General features: G+C 46.6%; 1 protein-coding gene across 2 annotated transcripts in view; it reads left to right on the top strand.

The window, feature by feature from the left end:
- The first annotated feature begins 18,452 nt into the window (after positions 1–18,452).
- EMD (emerin) overlaps positions 18,453–22,932 on the top strand; it is a 45,027-nt gene continuing 40,547 nt past the window's right edge. Inside the window, exons 1-2 of one of the 2 annotated variants that reach the window (XM_044306382.1) lie at positions 18,453–18,604; positions 20,138–20,236. In XM_044306382.1, the coding sequence (XP_044162317.1) occupies positions 20,149–20,236 (88 nt within the window). In that variant the 5' untranslated portion in view covers positions 18,453–18,604; positions 20,138–20,148. The remainder of the gene's footprint in view (positions 18,605–20,137; positions 20,237–22,932) is intronic. The other variant, XM_044306381.1, reaches the window with a different exon arrangement.

Below are 22,932 nucleotides of genomic sequence, written 5' to 3'. Positions count from 1 at the left end.
TTTTTTCACCCAAGTGGAAATTTAGCTCCTTCCCTCACAGCCATGGACATATGGAACCACATGGAGAATAAAAGACAAAAAGCAGAAGCTTTCATATTTGATGTCATAGATGATGATATTATGGGATCGGGTGGTGAGACATCGGTCTCTGACACATTCAGAGATTTGGAGAGGATGCCACTGAGGAAGGGGAGAGTTATCCCCGAAACGCATCTGGCGAAAGTTTCACCCCGGAAAGACTTGAACCCTCAACAGACAGTGCACTGTCAAATCCAAAGGACATCAAGGATTCAAGCAAGACGCTCTATATCTACCTGCCTTTAATCAGCTGAAAGCCATTAGTGGGAACATACCCCATGCGAAATACAGAGGAATAAGAAGCCGACATAGTAAAAGACCGGGACGCTGGCCCAAAGTCGGAAATAACAACCACTCTGAAAAACCAGCTGAACAAAGAGGACAGGTAAGCCCACAAGTGTGGGTTGTCGGTACTGACTTTAAACTTACATCTTACAGCGTCTATTTAAAAGAACCATTGCATGTGATTTTGCATAGAGACTTTCGCAGCGTTCTATTTTTTCGAATGCGAATATAATCTGAACATTGTGTGGAAGAATCCTTCCGAAAAGATTTTTCGGTAATCCTCGAAAATTTGAACATAGATGTATGCGAATACTCTCATGAGAAATCGAGTATATAACAACTAGGAAACGCATGGATTGTAGGAATAAAGAGTGCAAAGGGATATTAACACAGTGTCTATATCCAGAATTACTGCATGCGATTTCGCACAAAGATTTTCCTAGCGTCTATTGAATGCGAATATAATCGGAACTTTGTGCGAATAACATTTCCGAAAATTCTTCCGAAAAGATTTTTTCTGCAATTCTCGAAAATGTGAATATAGATTTAGTTACAACCCCATGTAATTAACACTCAGAGCACTACAACCAGTATTTGTAACGAGTTAATTTGAACAATATAGAAGTAACCACTATTGCTTAATTCAATTTTATTTACAACTGCATTTTTATTGTATTTTAAGTATTTTATCATATTTTATCAAGCATAGTTATAATAAATTGTTCTAACTCCGTGGGGGTTCTGCATGTTTGAGTGTGCCAATCCTATAATCGACAGTTACACAATTTGAAGGGTGAATTCATCAGATTGTGCACCTCTTATGGTTGTGGGGCTAGTGAGCTATTTCCAAGATATTAAAAAATAAAATCTCACTATACCCCTCACAATCCAAATGCGTAAAATTTTTTAGACATTTATATTCCAGACTTTTTCTCACGCTTTAGGGCCCCTAAAATGCCAGGGCAGTATAAATACCCCACATGTGACCCCATTTCAGAAAGAAGACACCCCAAGGTATTCGCTGACTGGCATATTAAGTCCATGAAAGATTGAAATTTTTGTCCCAAGTTAGCGGAAAGGGAGACTTTGTGAGAAAAAATAAAATAAAAAAATCAATTTCCGCTAACTTGCGCCAAAAAAAAAAAAAAAAAATTCTATGAACTCGCCATGCCCCTCATTGAATACCTTGGGTGTCTTCTTTCCAAAATGGGATTACATGTGGGGTATTTATACTGCCCTGGCATTTTAGGGGCCGAAAGCATGAGAAGAAGTCTGGGATCCAAAAGTCTAAAAATGCCCTCCCAAAAGGAATTTGGGCCCCTTTACGCATCTAGGCTGCAAAAAAGTGTCACACATGTGGTATCGCCGTACTCAGGAGAAGTTGGGGAATGGGTTTTGGGGTGTCATTTTACATATACCCATGCTGGGTGAGATAAATATCTTGGTTAAATGCCAACTTTGTATTAAAAAAAATGGCAAAAGTTGTCTTTTGCCAAGATATTTCTCTCACTCAGCATGGGTATATGTAAAATGACACCCCAAAACACATTCCCCAACTTCTCCTGAGTACGGCGATACCACATGTGTGACACTTTTTTGCTGCCTAGGTGGGCAAAGGGGCCCACATTGCAAAGAGCACCTTTCGGATTTCACAGGGCATTTTTTACTGCCAGGGCAGTATAACTAACCCACAAGTGACCCCATTTTGAAAAGAAATAGCACAGGTTAGATCATGTGCTATTTTTATAGAGCAGGTTGTTACGGACAGGACAATACTTTTTTTGGTTGTTTGTTTCAGTTTACATAATAAAGCATTTTTATTAAGCATATTCTGAAAGCCATACTTTATTTTTATTTTTTTGGGCAACTTATGTAGGGGCTCATTTTATTCGGCATGAGATGACTGTTTGATCGGTACTATTTTAGGGTACATACTACTTTTTGATCACTTGGTATTACACTTTTTGTGATGAAAGGTGACAAACATATATTTATTTTTTTACGGTGTTGACCAGACGGGGTGGATCATGTGATATTTTTATAGAGCAGGTTGTTACGCAAGCGGTAATACCTAATATGTCTGTTTATTTTATTTTTTTCTATTTTTTACAATTCTATGTCTCTATTTGTGGGAAAGGGACTTTTCTCATTGAAACTTAAATTATCTTTTTGGGTAAAAAAAACTACTTATTTCTTCACTTTTAATATTTTTGTCCCACTATGGGACTTCAACATTAAAAGGGTCTGATCCTTGTTTCAATGCAGCACAATACATCTGCATTGTACTGTATTGACTATCAGTGTATTATACGAATCCCTGCTGCTGATTGCAGGACCGCTAATGGGGGAAGGGGGGAGGACCGCAGGACAAGAATGCTCGTCCTGGGGCACAAAGTACCGGCCATTTAGGACGAGCATTCTCATCCTGGGTCCTTAAGTCGTTAACTTTCTCTACACAATAAATACCATTTGCTGAAATGAGACAACACCTTTAAAGGGGTTAACCGAGGCTGGAAATGGTCCCTCACACTGATTATACTTACAATAGACATAAAAAGTCTACACACCCCTGTTAAAATGTCAGGTTTCTGTGATGTAAAAAAAATGAGACAAATATAAATCATTTCAGAACTTTTTTCCACCTTTAAATGTGACCTATAAACAGTACAACTGTATTAAAAAAAAAAAAAAAAAAAATAATCTTTTAGGTAGAGGGAAGAAAAAAAATCTAAAAATAAAATTTCTTGGGTACTGCTCAGCTGAAAATTAATTTCCAGACCATTGGGCAGTAAAAACTGAGCAAACACGGATAGGGCTGCAGTAAAAGATTATTTTAGTAATCAAGTATTCTACAGATTATTTTACGATTAAGGCTACTTTCACACCTGCGTTAGGTGCGGATCCATCTGGTATCTGCAGACGGATCTGCACCTATAACGCAAACGTCAATGGGAGGCCGATCAGTTTTCGGATGCACCATTTTGTGCCAGTGAAAACGGATCCGTTTGGCTCCGCATCGTCAGGTGGACATCAAAACGCTGCAAGCAGCGTTTTGGTGTCCACCTCCAGAGCGGAATGGAGGCTGAACGGAGGAAAACTGATGCATTCTGAACGGATCCTTATCCATTCAGAATGCATTGGGGCTAAACTGATCCGTTTTGGGCCGCTTGTGAGAGCCCTGGATCTCAAATTTAAAAAAAATTAAGAATAGAACTGCAGAAGGATTACGCTAAATATTCCCAGGTATTTTCCTGGATAGCCAAAATTAACACAGTAAAAATGTTGGTACTGCCAAAAATCCTATATAAATTTCGCTGCATCCCACTCAAAGTCCCAAATCATTTAATTGAGCAACTGCAAAAAGACATGCTAAGTTTTGTGTGGCATGGATCTCGCCCCAGAGTATCTAAGAAAACGTTGCATCCCCCTCTCAGGAAGGGAGGCTTGGTAGTCCCTGACTTATACAATTATTATATAGCTAACTTACTGGATCAAGCTATGGAATGGTGGTCCCCAAAGGAACCCCACCAATGGCTGCCCATTGAGGAGCACTTCGCTAGAGGGAAGTCTCTAAAAGTATTACTTGCGGCTTATAGATTGAAGACTCTCACCCTTCCCCTCAACCAGAATACTATGCAAGTTATGCTTTCCGCTTGGTTGAGGCTGCAAAAACGTAAGGCACATACTTACCTTGACGCTCACGCTCTACCCATAACGGCTCTAGAGCATCACATCCCAACCCTCTCCTTATCCAAGTGGTTAGAATGTAAGATAGACACCTTAGGATGCCTCTTGGATGAATCGGGACTGGTGGAGTTTGAAACATTGCACTCCTAATTAGAGTTGTTGCGATACCAAATTTTTTATTCGGTTTCGATACCATGAAAAAGTATTGCGATACTCGATACCATTCGATACCACGCGAAAAAAATAAACCAAAAAAGCCACGTGCATTCCACATTTTTCAAAATGGCGAATCGCGCAGTTTTTATTTAATTTTTTCTGTTCCGGCATTCACCACCTAGATTTTTTTTTTATATTTTAATAGTTTGGACTTTTCTGACGTGGCGATGTAATATGTTTATTATTTATATATTTTATATGTGAAATTGGGAAAAGGGGGTGATTTATACTTCATATTTTAGTGTTTTTTTTACACTTTTTATTTAATAACTATTTCCCCCCTTAGGGGCTAGAACCTGGGATCTTTTATCCCTTGTCCTATTCAGCCTGATAGATCTCTATCAGGGTGAATAGGACTTCACACTGTCCCTGCTGCTCTGTGCCTTGTGCACACAGCATCAGGGATGTTACCATGGCAACCAGGGCTTCTGTAGCGTCCTGGCTGCCATGGTAACCGATCGGAGCCCCAGGCTTACACAGCTGGGGCTCCGATCAGAAGCTGCCACTGCACCACCAATGAGGGGGAGGGGAGAGGTCCCTGTGGCCACTGCCACCAATGATTTTAATACTGGGGGGTTGAGAGGGGCCGGCGCACTGTGCCACCAATAATTTTAATGGGATGGGGGGTTGAGGGGGGGGGGGGCACACTGCACCACCAATGATAACTACCCCTTTATACAGGAGGCGGGTACTGGCAGATCAGCGGCAATCGCAGCTCCCTGTCAGGGGCAGGGTGCCGGCAATGCGATTCTGCTGCCGGCACCCGCCTCCTGTATTATGTGTTAAAGACTGACTACTGTATATGAGTCCAGACTTTCACTATCAGGCCACACAGAGCGGCGCCCATCGATGTCTCAGCACTCACCATTAGTCCTGGGCGCCGCTCCGTTCGCCCGCAGTGCCCCATTACTGTCTCCTCTCCTGCTCCACATGCTGCTGATTACTATCGGAGCGATGGGAGGAGACATCAGCTTCACTAGTGGGCGTTCCTTCTCCCTGGCTGTAGCGCTGTCCAATCGCAGCGCAGGGAGAAGGAACGCCCACTAGTAAAGCTGATGTCTCCTCCCATCGCTCCGATAGTAATCAGCAGCATGTGGAGCAGGAGAGGAGACAGTAATGGAGCACTGCGGGCGAATGGAGCGGCGCCCAGGACTAATGGTGAGTGCTGGGACATCGCTGGGCGCCGCTCTGTGTGGAAATAATCCTATCATTGGTGGCGCAGTGCGCCCGCCCCTCTCTTCTCATTGCCGCCCCTCCTCCGCCCTCTCTTCTCATTGCCGCCCCTCCCCCGCCCCTCTCTTCTCATTGCCGCCCCTCTCTTCTCATTGCCGCCCCTCTCTTCTCATTGCCGCCCCTCCTCCGCCCCTCTCTTCTCATTGCCGCCCCTCCTCCGCCCCTCTCTTCTCATTGCCGCCCCTCCTCCGCCCCTCTCTTCTCATTGCCGCCCCTCCTCCGCCCCTCTCTTCTCATTGCCGCCCCTCCTCCGCCCCTCTCTTCTCATTGCCGCCCCTCCTCCGCCCCTCTCCTCATTGGTGGCAGCGGCAGCAGCACAGGGGGGAGGGAGGACTGCTTCCTTCTCCCCGTGCTGCTGAGAGAACATGAGCGCGCCGATAGCAGCGCGCTCATGTTCAGAGATACTAGGCTGCGCTTCTGCGCAGCCTAGTATCAAAAAAACGGAAATCCTGGTATCGTATCGATACGGGACAAAAGTATCGATTGGGTATCGAAATTTCGATACCCGCAACAACCCTACTCCTAATATGCAATACACCAACACCTTCTTCTATCAGTTTCTGTAGATATGCCACTTCCTCTCTAGGAATCCCCTACAGTCAGCATAGATACGAGTGATGCATTGCATAGACTATTCAGAGGGGAGGCAGATTGCCGCGCCAATCTCTCTGTGTGGTACTCAGCACTAATTTCTCCCATCAAGGAGGTGAAGCTGAACTTTCATTGCTCTCATGGAAAGCAGCTTTACAAAGGTCCACGAAATGCTCTAGATGTATAAACCATAGTGAGCAATGCAGAAAAATACAACTCAGATGGTATCTGACCCCTGATAGATTATCTCATACTATTCCTAGTTACTCCCCACTGTGCTGGAGAGAATGTGGAAAGGTGGGCACCCCTAGTCACATGTGGTGGCAGTGCCCGTCGGTTAGCAGCTTCTGGGCAGCTATATCTGCATTGCTGGAAGAGGTGACGGAACTGCAGATCACACCGAGTCCAGAAATGACTGACTATCTTATGTATGGGTCTAGATGGGATCCCGCATGAGGCTAGATGGATAGTGGCACATATCCTCAACGCTTCTAGAAAGGCAATAGCTAGACGTTGGAAAGAGGCGAGCCCCCCTCTGATAAAGGAAGTAATACAATTAGTAAACTTTAGCATGCATTGTGAACTAGTATTCACCCCTTTACTGCAGTTAAGGGTAGTCATACACAGTAGGTGGCTCATGTGGCTATCAAGCGTATATGCCACACCACTACCACCAAGTGCCACTTGATCTGGGAGCACCCTATGGGTCCCAAAGGGCATAAAAGCACATTCAGACTGGGTACAGACTGAAGATTACCTGATTGTATAATCTACTGATATGCGTTATGTAAGATCTTGTTTCTCCGGATTTGCACTAAGGAACACTTTCACATTGTTCTTCTACCACCGTGTTTTTACTGTAAATTCTATTTATGTTTCAAAGGTCATTTATTAGTATTTAAGTGTAAGTAATCACAATAAGATTCATATGAGAACCAATCATTTTACATAGAACAAATATCTTCTCTTGGAGATATACATTTCATTGAGTTTCCCCATACACCAAAATAAAAGCAATCTACTTCCAAACAAGATAAATAAATATAGCAATCAGAGCTGTAATAAATCCTAGTGTTAAAATCATGACTTACAAAGTAATGCTATAGCGCAAGTCTGAGGAATGAGAGGAAGACAGCCAAGGTTCCCACACTCTTTCAAAGGTAGGAAATGTGACATCTTTTCACATAGCAAAATTCTATTAATCCTATCCAACACTGCTTGAAAGCTGAGCGAGTTAGAGCGCCATTTGAAAGCAATGTGGATTCTAGCAGCTAGCAGTATGAATTGGGATAATTTAAATCTGGCATAGGTCAACCAGTGGGGCTCATCACCCAAAAGACATAATGGTAGCGTCAATGGGTAGTTACAATCTAGCACTGATAAAAACAGGTTTGTTATTTGAATCCAAAAGCGTTTAGCAATTGGGCATGACCACCAAATGTGTAGCATTGAACCATCCTCATCACAACCCCTAAAGCACCTAGGAGAGACTTCTGGATATATATGGTGGAGTCGGGTAGGGACCATATACGTTCTGTGGAGAATCTTAATAAATGTAACTTGCCATGAACCCTTCGTAAGAGTCTGGGAACCTTTATACCATCTGGAGGATGAGTATTCTTGTTGTAAGTCCTCCTCCCATGCCCTCATATAGGGTAACTTATCTCCTTCAGGAGCTGCGCCGAGTGTCCCATATATCCTTGACAACAATCCCTGTTTATATAATGATTAAGTAATAGTACGCTCAAACTGAGTAAATTCTATGGTTCAATCAGATGTTTGTAATGTTCGTAAAAAAGAAAACACCTGATTCATATTAAAACGTTCCCTATCAGGAGGTGAGTATTCCTCTTTGAATTCCGCGGGGGAGAGCATTTTGCCTCTAATTAGAAACCTATGTAATGTACAGAAACGGTTAGTTAGCCACCAAGCAGAATTGGAGTGCTGGAGGCCCGGGGGATATGCAGGGGTTCCTAAAAGATACAATAAAGGTGAAGGTTTGGATTGTAATGTAAATTTGAATCTAACCGAACTCCAAAGTATCTGCGAATAGTATGACAGGAGGGAATTAGTGCGTATGGTAGGTGGAATACGATCAGTATTCCAAATCAGGGCTTTCCATGTGTAGGGGTTAAAGAGGACCTTTCACTACTGCATAAACTAAAAACTAACTAGATCAGTGGGCAGAGCGGCGCCCAGGGGTCCCCCTGCACTTACTAGTATGCCTGGGCGCCGCTCCGTTCGCCCGGTATAGGCTCCGGTGTCTGCGCTCCCTCTGACTGATTTTTGTGTAGGAGGCGTGTCCCTTGCTGCACTGCTGGCCAATCGCAGCGCACAGCTCATAGCCTGGCTATGAGCTGTGCGCTGCGATTGGCCAGCAGTGCAGCAAGGGACACGCCTCCTACACAAAAATCAGTCAGAGGGAGCGCAGACACCGGAGCCTATACCGGGCGAACGGAGCGGCGCCCAGGCATACTAGTAAGTGCAGGGGGACCCCTGGGCGCCGCTCTGCCCACTGATCTAGTTAGTTTTTAGTTTGTGCAGTAGTGAAAGGTCCTCTTTAAAGTTGGAGTGCTCTATAGCAATTCATAGAAGGTGCGTCCATGGGTCCAGATGAGTTAGGAACATTTGGGCCAATCTAGCTGCCTCGTAGTATTTCACAATATCTGGAACTGAGAGTCCATCTTGTGACTTGTGTCTGCACATGGTTAGTTTAGAAATGCGTTGACGCTTGTTTGCCCAAACAAACCTAAGCACATCTACTTGAATGGACTTACGATCACTAATGGGGCTGGTATCGAGAGCGACCTAAACAAATAAAAGAAGTCTCGGGAGAACAACCATTCTGATAATATTTATCCTCCCCACCCATGAGGTCTGCAAGGATTCCCAGGAGGTCAAATCTTGGCGCACCTTTCGGTACAACGGTATGTAGTTAGTTTTATAAATCATATCAAGCTTATTTGGCAATAGTACCCCTAGATAAGAAATGTGTTGAGGTCTATATTGGAAAAGGAATTTTTGTAGCAATATGGATCTGGTTGTGGTAGGAGTATTACATAAGAGCAACTCAGACTTGGTGTGATTAATTAAGAGACCCGAGGTTTTGGTAAAGGAATCTAGAAATTTTAGAAGGGTAGGAAAGGAGATGATGGGGTTGGTAATTGACAATAGTAAATCGTCTGCAAAGAGACTTAATTTGAACTCAGTCCCCCCAACTTATATTCCTTTGATGTCATTGTGAGATCTGATATGAATCGCTAGTGGCTCAATGGCTAATGCGAACAATGCTAGAGAAACTAAGATTTAGTCTTACCGGTAAACGGTTTTCCAGGAGTCCGACATGACAGTACCCACTGGAGGATGTCCTATTGGATCTCTGTAGGGACAGGAAGCATGAGAGGTTAAAAGGCCCCTCCCCAGCCCTCCCACCAGTGTTCTTTCCAATTACTACACCAGATAGGATCCAAAGCATTTATTGAACTTCCATGTTAATCTCACATTGGAAAAGTATTTACGGATCCCGGCAATAACCGGAAAGGAAAGGCGGGGGTTAATAATGGGTACTGTCATGTCGGACTCCCGGAAAACCGTTTACCGGTAAGACTAAATCTTAGTTTCCAGGACGTCCCTCCATGACAGTACCCACTGGAGAACTACCAGCTTAATAACTAGGGGGGGACCACAGCCTGAAGGACTTTACGACCAAACGCCAGGTCCTGGTTGGCCAGAGAATCTAGTCTAAAATGTTTGACAAATGTAGAGAAACTGGACCATGTGGCGGCCCTGCAAATCTGTTCCATTGAAGCTTCTGCTTTTTCTGCCCACGAAGTTGCCACTGCGCTGGTGGAGTGGGCTCTTATAGATAAAGGGCAAGTAAGTCCTTTCTGAATGTAAGCCTCGCGAATCGAGTCTCTGATCCAACAGGCTAGAGTCTGTTTCGAGGCCTTGTTGCCTCTGTTCTTTCCTCCAAACAAAACAAAGAGGTTCTGCGATCTTCTCCAAAGAGCTGTTCTCTGTAAGTAAGCCAGAACTGTTGTTCTTACGTCCAAGCAGTGAAATCTTCCTTCCTGTGCATTCTTGGGGGAGGCACAAAAAGGAGGGAAGAATTATTTCCTGATTCCTATGACATGGAGATACCACTTTTGGTAAAAAGGATGGATCTAATTTCAAAATGACTTGGTCATCCAAAATCTTCAAGAATGGTTCCCTGATGGAGAGGGCCTGAATTTCTCCTATTCTACGTGCTGTGGTAATGGCTAGTAGAAAGACTGTTTTAAAGGAAAGCAACTTATCCGATAACTGATCAATTGGTTAGAAGGGAGAACTACAAAGACCTTCTAAGACTATATTTAAGTCCCACGGAGTCTGTCTGTCCAATAGTGGGTCTCAACCTGGAAATTGATTTAACAAATCTCCTAATCCACCTGTGGTCTGCTAGAGGAGTGTGAAGAAACTACTCAAGGCCGAAATCTGGACCTTAAGGGTACTGGGTTTTAGGCCCAAATCGAACCCCGCCTGTAAAAAGTCCAGAATGCAGCCTATAGATGGGACTGAGACCCCTGGATGAGAGTCTGATAGCCATGATGTAAATCTCTTCCATATCTTTAAATATATGGCCGATGTTACAGGTTTGCGGCTTTGTTGCAAGGTTGAAATTACCTTATCCGACAGGCCTTTCTTTCCTTCTCAGGATCTGCCTTTCAGGATCCAGGCTGTTAGTCTTAGTTTCTCGAGGTTCGGGTGTTCCAGGGGCCCCTGTACGAGAAGGTCCTTCCTTCCTGGAAGAGTTATTAGATCCTTTAGGAGCAAATCCTTCAACAGCGGGAAGCAGGCTCTCTTCGGCCAAGCAGGGGCTATAAGAATAAGGGTCGTTGAGCAAGCTTTTAGTTTCTTCAGGACCAATAGGATCAAGGGAAACTGAGGAAAGGCATACGCCAGGTCCAGGTCCATGTCCATGGATAAGGCGTCTACCCCTAACGGATTGTCTCTCGGATTCAGAGAGAAGAAATAATTCACCTGGGTGTTCCGCCTTGAAGCAAATAGGTCTATCTGTGGGAACCCGCATTGGTGGCAGATCTGAAGAAAAACTTCCCGGTTTAGGCACCATTTGCCTGCATCAAGACAGTGGCTGCTTAGGAAGTCTGCAGCAGAGTTCTCTGCTCCTCTTAGGTGAACTGCAGAAACTGAGAGGACTTCCTTCTCTGCCCAGTGAAATATTTTTTCTGATAAGTCCTGAAGTAGAGGGTTCCTGGTCCCCCCCCCCCCCCCCCAACGCTTCAGGTAACCAACTGTAGTCACGTTGTCTGACAGGACTCTGATGTGGTGGTTGGAGAGAATGTGTTCCGCCATCTTTAAAATCTCCCATACCGCCTTCAGCTCCCTGTAATTCAAAGATCTGTGGCTGTCCAGGCTGGACCATCTGCCCTGGAAGAAATGATCTTTCAGATGGGCTCCCCAACCCCAATGGCTTGCATCCGTGGTAATGACTATGGATGGAGACGGGTTCCAGGCCACCACCTTTCTTAAATTTTTTGGGTTGGTCCACCAGGATAGAGAACTTAGACACTGCTTTGTAAGCACCATCTTTGAGTTTAAGGAATGATGATCCCTGTCCCATAATGCCAGGACTGCGATCTGTAGGATCCTGGAATGAAACTGAGCCCACGGAATTACCGAGATACATGATGTCCTTAGGCCGAGAATCTTCATAGCCTCTCTTAGAGTAGGGACCTTTCTTTTCTGGAAGGAATCTATCTTTTCCCTTATTTCGACTCCGGAAGGAAGGAAATTTATCTCTCTGTGTCTAAGAGAACTCCTAAAAACTGCTTCCTGGTGCTTGGTACTAGGTCTGCTTTGGCGTAATTTATTACCCAGCCCAGATGCTTGAAAAAGGGTATGGTCTGATGGATGCTGCTCTCCAGATTCTGTCTAATGTCTGCAATTAGCAGAAAATCGTCCAGGTACGGAACAATTCTTATCTGCTGTTGCCAAAGATATGCCACTACCTCTGTGATAACTTTTGTAAAGATGCGAGGGGCCGAGGATATTCCAAAAGGAAGACACTGGAACTGGTAATGAAGGACTGTCCCCCCCTGAATGATTGCAAACCTGAGAAATTTTTGGTATAGTGGATGAATCGGGATGTGATAGTAGGCATCCTTCAGGTCCATGGTGCATAGGAGATCTCCCACTGAAATTAACGGAATTGCTGACTTTATGGATTCCATCTTGAACTTGTGGTAAGCTAATGACTTGTTCAGAGTCTTCAGGTTGATAATTGTCCTGAAGGTTCCATCTGGTTTCTTTATTAGAAAGAGACTTGAATAATGACCCAAGTATTTCTGATGCTCTGAGACCTGGACTATAGCATTCAGTTTTAAAAGTTTCTGTAAGTCCAGACATAACTGATTTTGTTGCACCTCTGATTGGAATCTTGTGACAAGGAACCTTAGCGGAGGAGGACCGCGAAATTCTAACTTCACACCTTCTCGGATGGAGTTGAGGATCCACTGATTTTGGGTGACCCGAGTCCAGGATTCCCAAAAAAAGCGGAGCCTGCCCCCGACTGGTCTGATGTCATTGTTTGCCTGAGCCAGGGTTTGGGTTGAAGAGGAAACCTCTACCTTTCCCTCCTTTGGGGTAGCTCCATCTACCTGTTTTACCTTTCCCTCTCTCTGAGGTTGTAAACTGCTTAGAGGTTTTACGAAAGGGCTGTGACTTTTTTATTTTCTCCTCCGGAAATCCCTTCTTTTTGTCCGCTGCACTTTCCAGAATGGAATAGAGGACCTGACCAAAAAGGTATACTCCAGTAAAGGGGATTGCACATAATTTATTTTTAGAGGCAATGTCTCCCGTCCAGGATTTGAGCCAGAGGGCTCGTCTTGCCGTATTTGTAAGAGCGCCATTTTTAGCTGCGAATGGAATTGATTCCGCAGAGGCATCCGCCATGAAGGATGCTGCAAACTTTAATAAGGGTAAGGATTCTAATATTTCCTCCCTGGATGTCTTCATCTTGAGATGATTTTCAAGTTGCTCTAGCCATAAACACATGGCGTGGGCTAGAGGTTGCTGCAATATTGGTATTAATAGTGACTGCAGAAGATTCCCAGGCTTTCTTCAGAAGCCCATCCATTTTTCGATCCATGGGCTCTTTTAACTGTGAGGAATCCTCGAACGGTATGGACGTCTTCTTCACAACCTTGGCCACCTGAATGTCGACCTTCGGAATCTCGTCCCAAAGTCTCGTTTCTTCTGGGTTGAAGACCAGCCTGCTCCTGAATTCCCTGGGTACATAGGGCTTTTTGTCACCCTCTTTCCATTCATCTTTAATAAGATCCTGCAAATAAGAATTTACAGGAAAAAAGCTTCCTTTTCCTGGCTCTTAATCCGCCGAACATTTCATCCTGTATTGTACGTTTCTGTTCCTCTTCCTCCACCGCCATGGTTTGTCTCACTGCTGTTAAGAGCAAATCGAGATGTTCTGTGGAAAACAGATATCTTATAGGTTCCTCCGTCATGGAAGGGGGATAGTCTTCCTCCAAATCGTCAGAAGGGCACCCGGGTTCTTCCTCGGAATCCGAAGCCAACTGTACCCTGGCACGTTTGGTCGGAGGGGAAGAGGGGACTGGAAGGGAAGGGGGCTGACTCATTCCCACCACCTGTACTTCTTCCCTCACAATGGTTCTTAGCTCCTCCAGAAAGGACGGTTGTTCCTCCTTCAGAATCTTCGCTAAGCAATCCGTGCAAAGGGCCTTCTTATATGACTCAGAAAGCTTCTTAGTGCAAGTTGCGCACTTCTTAGCTTTTTTCTTGGAGTCCCCATGCGGTCTATGTCCAGTCTCCTTTTCCACCTTAACAGGGGGAGGAGATATATAACCGGGCAAGCAGGAGATTCACCTAACCAGTGGATACTACTTACAATACTCTGGACGAGGGGGTCAGCAGAAGCATCTAGCTTGCTCAAAGCCTGGGCCTCCATGATGCAATCTGCCTGTAGCTAACATCACTGCTTTTTAAAGGGGTTGTCCGGGTTCAGAGCTGAACCCGGACATACCCTTATTTTCACCCCGGCAGCCCTCCTGAGCCTGGCATCGGAGCATCTCATGCTCCGATGCGCTCCAGTGCCCTGCGCTAGATCGCGCAGGGCACAGGCTCTTGTGTTTACAATAACACACTGCCGGGCGGTAACTTCCGCCCAGCAGTGTGTTCGGTGACGTCACCGGCTCTGAGGGGCGGGCTTTAGCTCTGCCCTAGCCGTTTTACTGGCTAGGGCAGAGCCAAATCCCGCCCATCAGTGCCGGTGACGTCACCGGGCTGCCTGTCAGCCCCATAGAGAGCCCGGTATGTCACCGGAACTCAGAAAAATGCCTTTGCCCTGCGCGATTTAGCGCAGGGCAAAGGAGAGCATCGGAGCATGAACTGCTCCGATGCTCATGTCAGGGGGGCTGCCGGGGTGAAAATGGAGGGATGTCCAGGTTCAGCTCTGAACCTGGACAACCCCTTTAAAAGGACTTGCCCTTCTGGCCCTGCCCTCGTCGCCGCTCGGATCCGCCTCCTCTTCTAGGGGACTCATTCCTAAGAAGAATCAACCCCTCATGCGAGGACTCCGGCCGAGGCCTTCAGCATGGATGCGCGCCGCCATCTTCACCGCGTCACTTCCGGTCGCATAGGAAGTGACGCGGACCGTGTCATCAGAGGAGCGTCGGAGCCGCCGCTGTGCGCAGAGCTCCCCCGGAGAAGCTGCAACAGCGTCCTGGTACCGCGGCATGCAGCAGAGAAAGGTACCCGGAGAGCTAGGGGACCCCTTCCCAGAGGGGTGCTGGCTTTAGGCCATGACAGAGGCTGAAGAGGCGAGGCATAAGCCCCCCGACCAGCCTCGGCCTAGTGATGTTCCCTACCATCCAAGCAGGGATTACTCCTCACTGCTCCTATCCCTGTAGGGACAGGAAGAACACTGGTGGGAGGGCTGGGGAGGGGCCTTTTAACCTCTCACGCTCCCTGTCCCTACAGAGATCCAATAGGACATCCTCCAGTGGATACTGTCATGGAGGGACGTCCTGGAAAGAGGGCATCCTTGCCGCGTGCCTCTTCCAATTGGGATAGGAGATGCCAGCTACAGCAACAGGCACACAGATAATCATTAGAATAGCAGAGTTAGGTGCAGCTGACATTAGCACATTGCTTCGTCGAGCGAAGTGCGCATGCGCCGGCCTGATGCGCCGGCGCACTTCGCTCAACGAAGCCGCTGCCAGGAGTCCGCACGGGCGCATCAGGCTGAGCCTAGTGGTGGCAGAGGGACGGGTAGGATTGCAGAGGCGGCGCTGAGCTGTAGAAGGCGGCGCAGAAGATAGAGAAGGCGGCGCCGGGCACCCTGTATTAACGGACCTCCCCTTGGGCACCTTAAGTGAGTGATTGACAGGTTATAAAAACTTCTTTTTTGGGCAAATAGAGCCACAACCAAACTTCCCATCAAACTGAGCAGGGTCAAAAAAGCAGTTATAAAAACCACATAAAAAAAAATAAAAAATTAGGAACATACTCTAAAACCTAGAGATTGTTTGTTTTGTACCTCCTGTCCCCTCTGTAAGGCCTCATGCACACGACAGTATTTTTTCACGGTCCGCAAAAACGGGGTCCGTAGGTCCGTGATCGTTTTTTCGTCCGTGGGTCTTCCTTGATTTTTGGAGGATCCACGGACATGAAAAAAAAGTCGTTTTGGTGTCCGTCTGGCCGTGCGGAGCCAAACGGATCCGTCCTGAATTACAATGCAAGTCAATGGGGAAGGATCCGTTTGACCGTTGACACAATATGGTGCCATTTCAAACGGATCCGTCCACCATTGACTTTTAATGTAAAGTCAGAGTTTTCTCCAATCCGATGGTATATTTTAACTTGAAGCGTCCCCATCACCATGGGAACGCCTCTATGTTAGAATATACTGTCGGATATGAGTTACATCGTGAAACTCAGATCCGACAGTATATTCTAACACAGAGGCGTTCCCATGGTGATGGGGACGCTTCAGGTTAGAATATACTAAAAAACTGTGTACATGACTGCCCCCCCCCCCCCGTTTTTAACTCATTGGTGGCCAGTGGGCCCCCCCCTCCCTCCCCTGTAGTTAGCTCATTGGTGGCCAGTGGGCCCTCTCCACTCCCTCCCCCTCCTAATTAAAATCTCCCCCCTATCATTGATGGCAGTGGAGAGTACCGATCGGAGTCCTAGTTTAATAGCTGGGGCTCCGATCAGTAACCATGGCAACCGGGACGCTACTGCGGCCGGACACAGACATCGCAGCTCGCAGGTAAGTATATGGCCCCATGCACACGGCCGTTGTTCACGGCCGTGTGCGGGCCGTGGAACCTCGGCCTGGATCCCTTCCTGTGAGCTGGAGCGCACGGCGTCACTGGTTGCTATGACGCCGTGCGCTCCCTGCTGCCGCCGCAATACAGTACTACACTGGTATGATCTATACCAGTGTATTACTGTACTGTGCCGGCAGCAGGGGGCGCACGGCGTCATAGCAACCAGCGACGCCGTGCGCTCCAGCTCACAGGAAGGGATCCAGGCCGCGGTTCCACGGCCCGCACACGGCCGTGAACAACGGCCGTGTGCATGGGGCCTAATGCTTCTACAAATTGCTAAGTAACCATGGCAACCGGGAATTCAGTAGCGTCCTAGTTGCCATGGTTACCGATCGGAGCCCCAGCTATTAAACTGGGACTCCGATCGGTACTCTCCACTGCCACCAATGATAGGGGGGAGATTTTAATTAGGAGGGGAGAGGGCCCACTGGCCACCAACGAGTTAACTACAGGGGAGGGAGGGGGGGCCCACTGGCTACCAATGAGTTAACTACAGGGGAGGGAGGGGGGGCCCACTGGCTACCAATGAGTTAACTACAGGGGAGGGAGGGGGGCCCACTGGCTACCAATGAGTTAACTACAGGGGAGGGAGGGGGGGCCCACTGGCTACCAATGAGTTAACTACAGGGGAGGGAGGGGGGGGCCCACTGGCTACCAATGAGTTAACTACAGGGGGTGGAGGGGGGGCCCACTGGCTACCAATGAGTTAACTACAGGGGGTGGAGGGGGGGGCCCACTGGCTACCAATGAGTTAACTACAGGGGGTGGAGGGGGGGCCCACTGGCTACCAATGAGTTAACTACAGGGGGTGGAGGGGGGGCCCACTGGCTACCAATGAGTTAACTACAGGGGGTGGAGGGGGGGCCCACTGGCTACCAATGAGTTAACTACAGGGGAGGGAGGGGCCCACTGGCTACCAATGAGTTAACTACAGGGGAGGCCGCACTGGCCACCAATGTGTTAACTACAGGGGGGGAGGGGTCTGCCCCCTGCTGCCTGGCAGCACCTGCCAGGCAGCAGGGGGCAGTCATGTACACAGTTCTTTTAGTATATTCTAACCTGAAGCGTCCCCATCACTATGGGAACGCCTCTGTGTTAGAATATACTGTCGGATCTGAGTTTTCACGAAGTGAAAACTCAGCTCTGAAAAAGCTTTTATGCAGACGGCTCTTCGGATCCGTCTGTATGAAAGTAACCTACGGCCACAGATGCCAATCTTGTGTGCATCCGTGTTCTTTCACTGACCCAATGACTTAAATGGGTCCGTGAACCGTTGTCCGTCAAAAAAATAGGACAGGTCCTATTTTTTTGACGGACAGGATACATGGATCACGGTCTTGGCTGCAAAACTGTGCGTTTTCCGATTTTTCCACAGACTCATTGAAAGTCAATGGGTCCGCGAAAAAAAAACTGAAAACGGCCACGGATGCACACAACAGTCGTGTGCATGAGGCCTTAGGCTACTTTCACACTGCCGTTTCTGGGTCCACCTGTGAGATCTGTTTCAAGGCTCTCACAAGCGGAACTGCCTGACGGATCACACTGCCGCAAGTGTGAAAATAGCCTTAGTTGACCACATGGTAACAGACATGCACATTCTTGGCGCAGTCTGGAAAACCACCAAGCATAAAAAATATATAATAAAAACAGGCCACATGAACTGTGAAACTGCATCCAATCGAAAACAGCACTGCAACCTGTGGGGGGAGAAAAAAAATGAAAAAAAAAACTCAGTGTGAACATAACCCAGGAGGTAAGTCACACAGACCAGCAAGACAGCCCCTCCACAGAACACAATGGCTACTGCCAGAGTATCACATTACACCTAACTCTATGCAAGAACCTGGGCCCCATGGTTCCTAAACTACAACTCCCTGACAGCAGGGCCATGATGGGAATTGTAGTCTGACAATATAGAGCGCTAAGGGACATACCTGCCCTCCAGCCACTCCCAGAGAAAACCGCGCGTTTGCAGCTGTCACGCGTGTGACGACCGCGGGCGGTTTCTCCTGAAGAGACGTCACCTCTTCCCCGCCCGTTTTTTCACTCTACAACCGCCCCCGGTACAACCTTCCTCTTATTATTCCCACCCTCGGTTACTACGAGTGCAGCAGCAGGTTTTTCCCGTCACGCCGGACCGAGCTGAGGTGAGAGCGCTACACAATATAACTGCCGTGCCGGTGCCGAGGCGATTCCCGCGCATTCTGCCCCGCCCTTCTATTGGCTGAGCGCTAGCGCGAGCCCCGGCCACCAGCGGCTCGCCAGAGAGTGGGCGTGGTCGGGTGGCGGCGGCGGTTGAACGCCTTTCCCGCCCATTTTAATGAGGTCCACTCATAATGTGGCCACATTGTGGTGAGGGACAATAATGGCGGCTGCAGGGGTCGTCAACTCGGAGTTTAGAGCTCTAAAACATAGTTATTTGTGCCAGTCTGTTGACCGGCTCCCATAATGCTGTGCGTCCAAAAGGGGGGGGAAGGGGGTTATTTTGCGGTTACACTAGATTTTAGGAAGTGCTGAGATTTTTGGTCACTGAAGTGTAGGCATTGACTGGGCTAAAATAGAGGTAAAACGTCATTAATAAACCCTTTCAAGACCAAACAGTTTAGGTTTTGTTCCACCCCACACTCCAAAATCCACAACCTGTTAAATTTTCTGTTCGTGTAGCCATATAAAGACTTTTTTGCTGGACAGGTTGTATTTATTTCAATGGAACCATGTAATTGTATTGGAAAACAGGAAAAAAAATTGTTATGGGGTGAATAAAAAAAAAACCACAATCCTGCTATGTTTTTCGGGTTTTAACATCGCAGCTTTCACTGTGCGCAAAAAAGGACACGACTTTCCTATTCTGCGGCTCAATACGATTATGGCTATACCAGATTTGTTTAGTTTTTATTTAGTTTTACAACTTTTTTTTTTTTAATTTTCTTTGCATTGCCTTTTTCTGGCTGCCATAACTTTTTTTAGATTTCCGTCTACAGAGCTTTATGAGGGCTTGTTTTTTTGCAGGACGAAGTCACTTGCTCAAAACTTTGTTTTAATGCTGTACTGAGATCTGTTGCCGTACAGCATTAAAATGTATGGGCTCCGGTGCCGCAAAATGAGTTGGCAGCATTTGTTAAAGGGATTATCCAAGGTCTATAGGCTCCCCCGTATGCCCGGGCCCCTCACAATGATTGTACTTACCTCGCTTTCCGGCGTTGCTTCTGATGCCGGCACAGACGTTTATGGGCCTCCCTATCGTTACCCATCGCGGCCTGCTGTTGACTGCCCCAATAGCAGTTGTAAAATCGAATCCCAAAGTTATTCACTGAAGTCCCATGAGACTTCGGTGATAAGAAATTTGCCTCGCTGGAGCCCATACGTTTTAATGCTGTACGGAGACGAATCTCTATACAGCATTAAAACAAAGTTTTGAGCAAAGTCACTTCGGATCTGGGATTTCAAGCTCGCTTTGCCCATCCCTAATTGTGACAAAATCCCAAAAATACACTCACCTGCTCCTTTCCTCTCTGTTCCTGTCCTGATGGTGTCATGTGCACTGCAGGAGGTTTACATGTGGGGAATGGAAATCTGGTGAAAACGGATGAGGTCCCACTGAGGAAAAGGGGGACATAAAAAAAAATCCCTTTAATTTAATGTATAAGAGTTAACGTCTAACTTTTTATTTTTCTCTTCAGATATTTCCAATATGGAAAAATTAAAACTGAAAAACATGACCGATGAAGAGCTCATAAGCACCTTACGAAAATACGGTATACCACATGGACCTGTTGTAGGTATGGTGATCTATCTACTCCTGCAGTAAATCAGTATGAGGGCTCATGCACAAAAAATGGTGGCATGCACTCGGCCGGGATCTGTGTTTTGCAAATCTGCAATTTGCAGACCGTAAAACACTTAGTGCATGAACACTTAGTGCATGAACACTAAGGGTGCATTCACACGACCTTGTGTTTTTTGCAGAGCGCAAAACACCAATCCACAAAAAATATGGATGACGTTTGTGTTGCATCCATTTTTTTTTTTTTGCGGACCAGTTGTAACAATGCCTATACTTGTCTGCAAAACGGCCAAGAATAGGATGTGTTCTATTTTTTTGTGGGGCCTTGGATCAGACATATGAATGCGGACATCACAGGTCTGCTGTCCGCATATTTTGCAGCCCCATTGAAATGAATAGACCCCATCTGATCCACAAAAAATGCGTATCGAAGTGGAGCAAAAATACGGTTGTGTGAATGGTGCCTAAGGCCTCATGCACACGACCGTATGTATTTTGCGGGAAGGGGGTCAGACGCGCTCTTACTTTTCTTCCCCCTTAGAATTTGACAGTAATAAGCCGGTTGTAAATACAGAGTCGGAGCAGTGAGCAAGCCAGGGGCAGACTGGGCATGCGCTGCTCTTATTAGGAAAAGCAGCGCATCTGCAGTTAGAATAAAGCCATGGACGAGCTTTCTCTAAGGCTACATTCACACGTCAGTATTTTCCTATATCCCGATTTTCGGTCCGTTTTTTGCGGATCCGTTGTTCCTGAAAATGTTTCCGTATGTCATCCGTTTTTTGCGGATCGCAAAAAACGGAAACATGTATAAATTTCAATAATCAAATAAAGTTGTTTGGATTTCTTTAAAAAAAAATTGAAAAAAAACAAAAAAAAACATTTGTTATGTGTTTCCAGGAACGGATTCCGCATAAAACGGATGACATACGGAATGACATCCGAATGTCTTCAGTTTTTTGCGGATCCATTGACTTTGTATTGTACCAGGATCCGAATTTTGCGGAAAAGAATAGGACATGTTTTATATTTAAACGGACATGCGGAACGGAACAATGGAAACGGACAGCACACATTGTGCTGTCCGATTTTTTCCAGGACCCATTGAAAATGAATGGGTCCAGATCTGGTCCTGATCTGTTCAGCAAAAAACGGAACAGATCAGGAAAGAAAAAACGGATGTGTGAATGGACCCTAAGGCGGGTTTCACACGGGCGTGACGGATTTGATCCGGATGCGTTCAGGGTGCGTTCAGTGAAAATGCTGCGATTTTGACACTAAAACAAGTCAGTTTTGTCTGCGATTGCGTTTAGTTGTTCAGTTTTTTCCGCGCGGGTGCAATGCGTTTTGATGCGTTTTTCACGCGCGTGATAAAAAACTGAAGGTTTACAAACAACGTCTCTTAGCAACCATCAGTGAAAAACGCATCGCACCCGCACTTGCTTGCGGATGCAATGCGTTTTTCACGCAGCCCCATTCACTTCTATGGGGCCTGTCCTGCGTTACAAACGCAGAATATAGAACATGCTGTGATTTCAAAGCATTGCAGAAGTGATGCATGAAAAACAACGCTCATGTACACAGCCCCATTGAAATGAATGGTGCCGGATTCAGTGCGGGTGCTATGCGTTCACGTCACGCATGGCACCCGCGCGGAAATAACGCTCGTGTGAAAGGGACCTAAAGCTCCTCCATGTCGTGCCATGGACGAACTGGCTGCACACAGAGCGGGGCTGAGGGGGCGGGAATCATTATAATAACATTACCATTCAGATTTTTTTTAAATAAAGTATATTAGGAAACTCTTTTTTTTACCCTACCTCCCACTATATAGTGGAAAGTACTTATATAGTGGCCAACCCATTTAACTTAGTGAACATCATCCCCCGGACACCTTAGATCCCAAGCAGGCTCTTGCACACGGCCGTTGTGCTCCCGTGGACGTATTGCGGGCCGCATACGGTGGACCCGCAATACACAGGGCACCGGCCGTGTGCATTCCGCATCACTGATGCAGACCCTTTCGCTTAAATGGGTCTGCAAATCCGGAGATGCGGTGTGGAACGGAACCCCACGGAAGCATTACTTCGGATCCATGCTTCCGTTCCGCATAAAAAATAGAACTTGTTCTATCTTTTTGCGCAACGGACGGATCACAGACCCATTCAAGTTGAATGGGTCTGGATCCGGACCGCAAATTGCCCCAATGCACGGAACGGAACCACAACGTTCGTCTACAAGAGTCCTTACAGAGATACCCTGTGAGAGTTTCTGTCACCAGAGTAGTGAAAAGGAAGGAAGCACTTAATGATTTTACGCTCTGTTCACCTCTTCTTCAGATCTCCTTCCTTTTTGTTAATTATTACACGTGAGAACGGTTCTGTAGCCAACACCTGGTAAATGCTGGGACATCACCGTCACCTAGCAGCTATTAATGCAAGATAAGAGAAAAAAAACAGAGAAAGAGAGAAATAACGATTAGGGGTGCACTCCACTATCAGGGGTCAGACGGAAACCATACACATAAAAATGCAAGAAATTATTAACCACTTCACATCCGCCCATAGGATATAAATGTCCTAAGGGTGGATGTTTATCTCTGAATGGACGTTCTGGAACGTCCATTCAGAGATGGCAGCTGCATGTTAATCGTGCAGCTGCCGAGGGGCAGGGTGTCCCTGCCTTCTAGATCGC

Source organism: Bufo gargarizans, chromosome 9 (assembly GCF_014858855.1).
Source record: "Bufo gargarizans isolate SCDJY-AF-19 chromosome 9, ASM1485885v1, whole genome shotgun sequence".
In the NCBI taxonomy this organism is placed as follows: Eukaryota; Metazoa; Chordata; class Amphibia; order Anura; family Bufonidae; genus Bufo; species Bufo gargarizans.
The sequence above is the reverse complement of the archived record's forward strand: the minus strand, read 5'-3'. Positions and strand labels throughout refer to the sequence as shown.